Consider the following 3,339-nt stretch of genomic DNA (forward strand, 5'->3'; position numbering starts at 1 on the left):
CAGGGCTGAACTTCCTTCTATCCTCTCTGAGGAGGTGACATAGAGGCAGATGTCACTGAAAAAGCAGCAAGTCCCAGTTCAGAAACAACAGTGTGTGCATCAGCGTTGGCGAGCGTTAGCTCCTCCGTCTGAGGAGCTGCAACACCACCACTTCTGCAAGAAACCTCAGAGTGAGCTGAGAGAGAGAAAAAGGAAATGAGGGTACAAGTCAGAGGGGATCTGAGGTAAGAGCAGCCTACCAGCTATCAGTGCAGGCTGGGAGGGGTGGAAAGCCAGGCACATGACAGAGCTGGGAACATCCACCACGAGGTCAGGGCGCTGGGGATTCAACCCTCTTCTGTCCAGATTCCAGGTGCAGACGTAGGATTTTTCTGTGCTCCAGTCCCCACCGTGCAACCTGCAGAGGAGAAAGGTGCATCCTGCCTTGTCTGTCCCACAGAGAATCCCAGTCCAGCAGAGCCCTGCTACGTCCCTTTGGTCATTTAAATGTGGTTTGAAGGAAAAGGGAGGTGAAGGGATCATGAAGTGACAAAACTCTGTGGGCTACTGTATACACAGCAGATGTCTGGGCTTACAGAGCAGAGCCCCTGCGAGTAAATCTCGGACACAACTCACTGTCCCAGGACCTCCTAACCACTCAAATAATGGGAACAATCCAAAGGGCACATACAGGAAGTTTCTAGGAGTATTTGGGAATGAAAAATCTAAAGAGACCAAATTGCTGCTGATTTGCAAACTGGCTGAGTTGCAAACTGTGGTTCCTCCACACAAACACTCAAAGATCCAGGGTCTGAGAATACACAGTGAGGAAATATCCTTCCTGGAGGGCTGACAGGGGCTGAAGAGACTTACTGAGTCTTGCTTGGCCTGAGATAAGCAGCATGATTTGAAGTCCAGGTGCCCCCCCAGGAACAGAGAAATTCTCCACAACCACCCAATGGTGCTGATGACCCTACACAAACCATACCGCACACCCAGCTCTAGAGATTTCAGCCCATTCACACTTGTTTGCCACACGTGGCTCATGAATTACTCCTCTGGGACGCTAACAGACACCTGCCACGCTGGTAGCTGTCATCTCGACCTGTTTCATTCATCACACACTTACCAAAGTGTTGTGTGTGTCCTGCCACTGACCAATGTGATGTCCTGTCCGGCTACAAGGAGGACAGAGATCTACAGAACAGTCAGGGGCCAGGACAGGAAGCAGGTATTTTGAGCCTCACTTCTACTGCCTTTATTTAAAGCTCCTTTTATTGTAAGAGATATGATGAAAAGGAGCAATTTTTCATCCAAGGAGCAGTTGATCTGTGAAACTCCTTCTTAAAGGATGTTGTAGATGCTAAAGGTTTACACAGAGTCACAGAGACTGTGTAAGTTCATGGAAGGGAATTCTGAGGGTAACCACACTGTAATCTGAAAACAGCTGCAGACTGGGAGAGCAGGAGGCAGGTAACATACAGGTTTGTCCTGTTTTACTCTCCCCTACACTTTCACTCATGGATCCCTTTTTGCTGAGGCTTTTAATTTAAGGCAATGGTAGTGGAAGGCAAAAGCACTAAGGGCAGCAGTGGGGCACAGGAAGGAGAAGCTGCTGTAGACATTCAGGTCAGCTTAAGACATCACATTGCCCTCAGCTGCACTCTCAATCCACTCAGATACTCACCGGCCATACGAACACGCAACAACAGATCCGGTTGCGCTCCATGAGATGCTGGTGACCTGCAGCTTCTGCTCCTGAGCCTCTGGGTAGGACAATGTGTGCAAACACAACACCTGGAAGAGATGGAATTCAAACACTGAAGCAATAATCTCCAAACACAGAGAAGTGAGAGCTGTGCGTGCTCCTGCACGTGATTGTGCGGTTACAGCGTAGGCTTCCCCTCTGCCCGAGCAGCTCAGGGACTGATATAAATCAAAAAGCTGTTGAGTTCCTAACAAATTTAAAAAAATATCAAAGCACAGGACCCTACCAAACCAACTGTTCATAACGACCTCTCACAGACCGCTCACTTCAGGGGCTGCACAACTCCAGGAGGCTGAGCCGTGAGGATTTACAGCGGCCCCCCACGTACGCGTTGAGCACTCGCTGGACTGTGCCAACACACACTGTGTGACACAAACTGGCTCCTCTCCTCAGCACTGTACACTAAACAAATACAACCTCAATAGGAAGAGCTGCCCAATCACTGGCTGCAACTGTTCCTGGATAACTGCAGGTCTGGAATGCTCTGGAAGCTGAAGATAAACCGCAGCCTTCTCACAGAGCTGCTGCAAGTCACCAGCAGGAAGAACAGTTTTACCCAGCAAGGGAGAAAGCAACTGGAATTTCTAATTATTAGAATCTGTAAAGAACAATCACAGCAGTAAGAAACAGCACTAAGGAGTTGGAGCCACTGCAACCAGCTCTTTGGGTAACAGTAAGGATCTGAATTCTGTCAACTTACTGTTTCATTCTGCTCTGTCCAGTTCACCTCAAAGCCATCAAAGGCACGGCTTTTCCAGTTCTTATTTAGCTCTTTGATAACAGCACGCTCCACTCTCTGAAGGAATGACAGAAGGCTGCTGTAATCTACTTGGATTTCTTGCTGGAAGTCTTGGACAGCATCTTTACTTTGATCTGTCTGCACGCCGGCATCTCGGCTGGTATGAGACTGTACTGCAATTTCTGCTGTTGAAATTTTCCCAGTCTGGCAGCTTTTCTAGTAAAAGAAGAGAAACACTTCATAATCCAAACAGGAAAAAAAGTGCTGCACAAAACGTTCAAAGCATCCTCCCCTTTTTGGCATTTCACAGAAACATTCAAATGCATTTGCACACCCCTGGTTCATGGTTAAAAGCACGGTGCCTCTGGAACTGTCCGGGTGCCAGTGATGTATCTGTGACCTTCACACGATCTGATCTGAGACAGAGGTGCCTGAATGTCACTCGAATTCAGAGCGGGGAGGATGAGAGAACACAGAAAGGCAGGGAGCCTCCCAGGGAACGGCACACAGCGCTCTCAGCTCTCGAACCACGAGCTTCGCGGCAGCTGCACGTGGGTTTCTTTGCCAGTTTGTATAAAGGGCCTGAATTGGTAAAATGCCGCCGCACCGGGGCAGAGCCAGCGGCCGACACCGGCACCCCGGGCCCACCCGCTGCCCCTGCCCCGGGCACCGGCAGGGCTGCAAACTCCCTGCGGGGACGGTCTCTGTCCCGGCCGCGCTGGAGCAGCGGGACCTGCGGTGGGTTCACCCACAGGCACGGAGGGGACGAGTCGGGGCCCGGCCACCCCCTCAGCAGGACCCGGGGGAGGGCAGGAGCAGGGGCCCTGCGGCCTTGACAGCCGCCCCCGGCCCG

At 51.0% G+C, this 3,339-nt stretch overlaps 1 protein-coding gene across 1 annotated transcript in view; it reads right to left on the bottom strand.

The window, feature by feature from the left end:
- The window catches only part of DYNC2I2 (dynein 2 intermediate chain 2), a gene marked incomplete at its 5' end in the record, with an annotated part of 6,255 nt that extends 3,553 nt beyond the window's left edge, over positions 1-2,702 (bottom strand). The window contains 3 exons of the mRNA XM_010166465.1: positions 240-397; positions 1,667-1,776; positions 2,448-2,702. Of these exons, the coding sequence (XP_010164767.1) occupies positions 240-397; positions 1,667-1,776; positions 2,448-2,702 (523 nt within the window). The remainder of the gene's footprint in view (positions 1-239; positions 398-1,666; positions 1,777-2,447) is intronic.
- Between the last annotated feature and the right edge of the window lie 637 nt (positions 2,703-3,339).

This window comes from Antrostomus carolinensis, unplaced genomic scaffold, assembly GCF_000700745.2.
Source record: "Antrostomus carolinensis isolate BGI_N321 unplaced genomic scaffold, ASM70074v2 scaffold29074, whole genome shotgun sequence".
NCBI classification, from domain to species: Eukaryota; Metazoa; Chordata; class Aves; order Caprimulgiformes; family Caprimulgidae; genus Antrostomus; species Antrostomus carolinensis.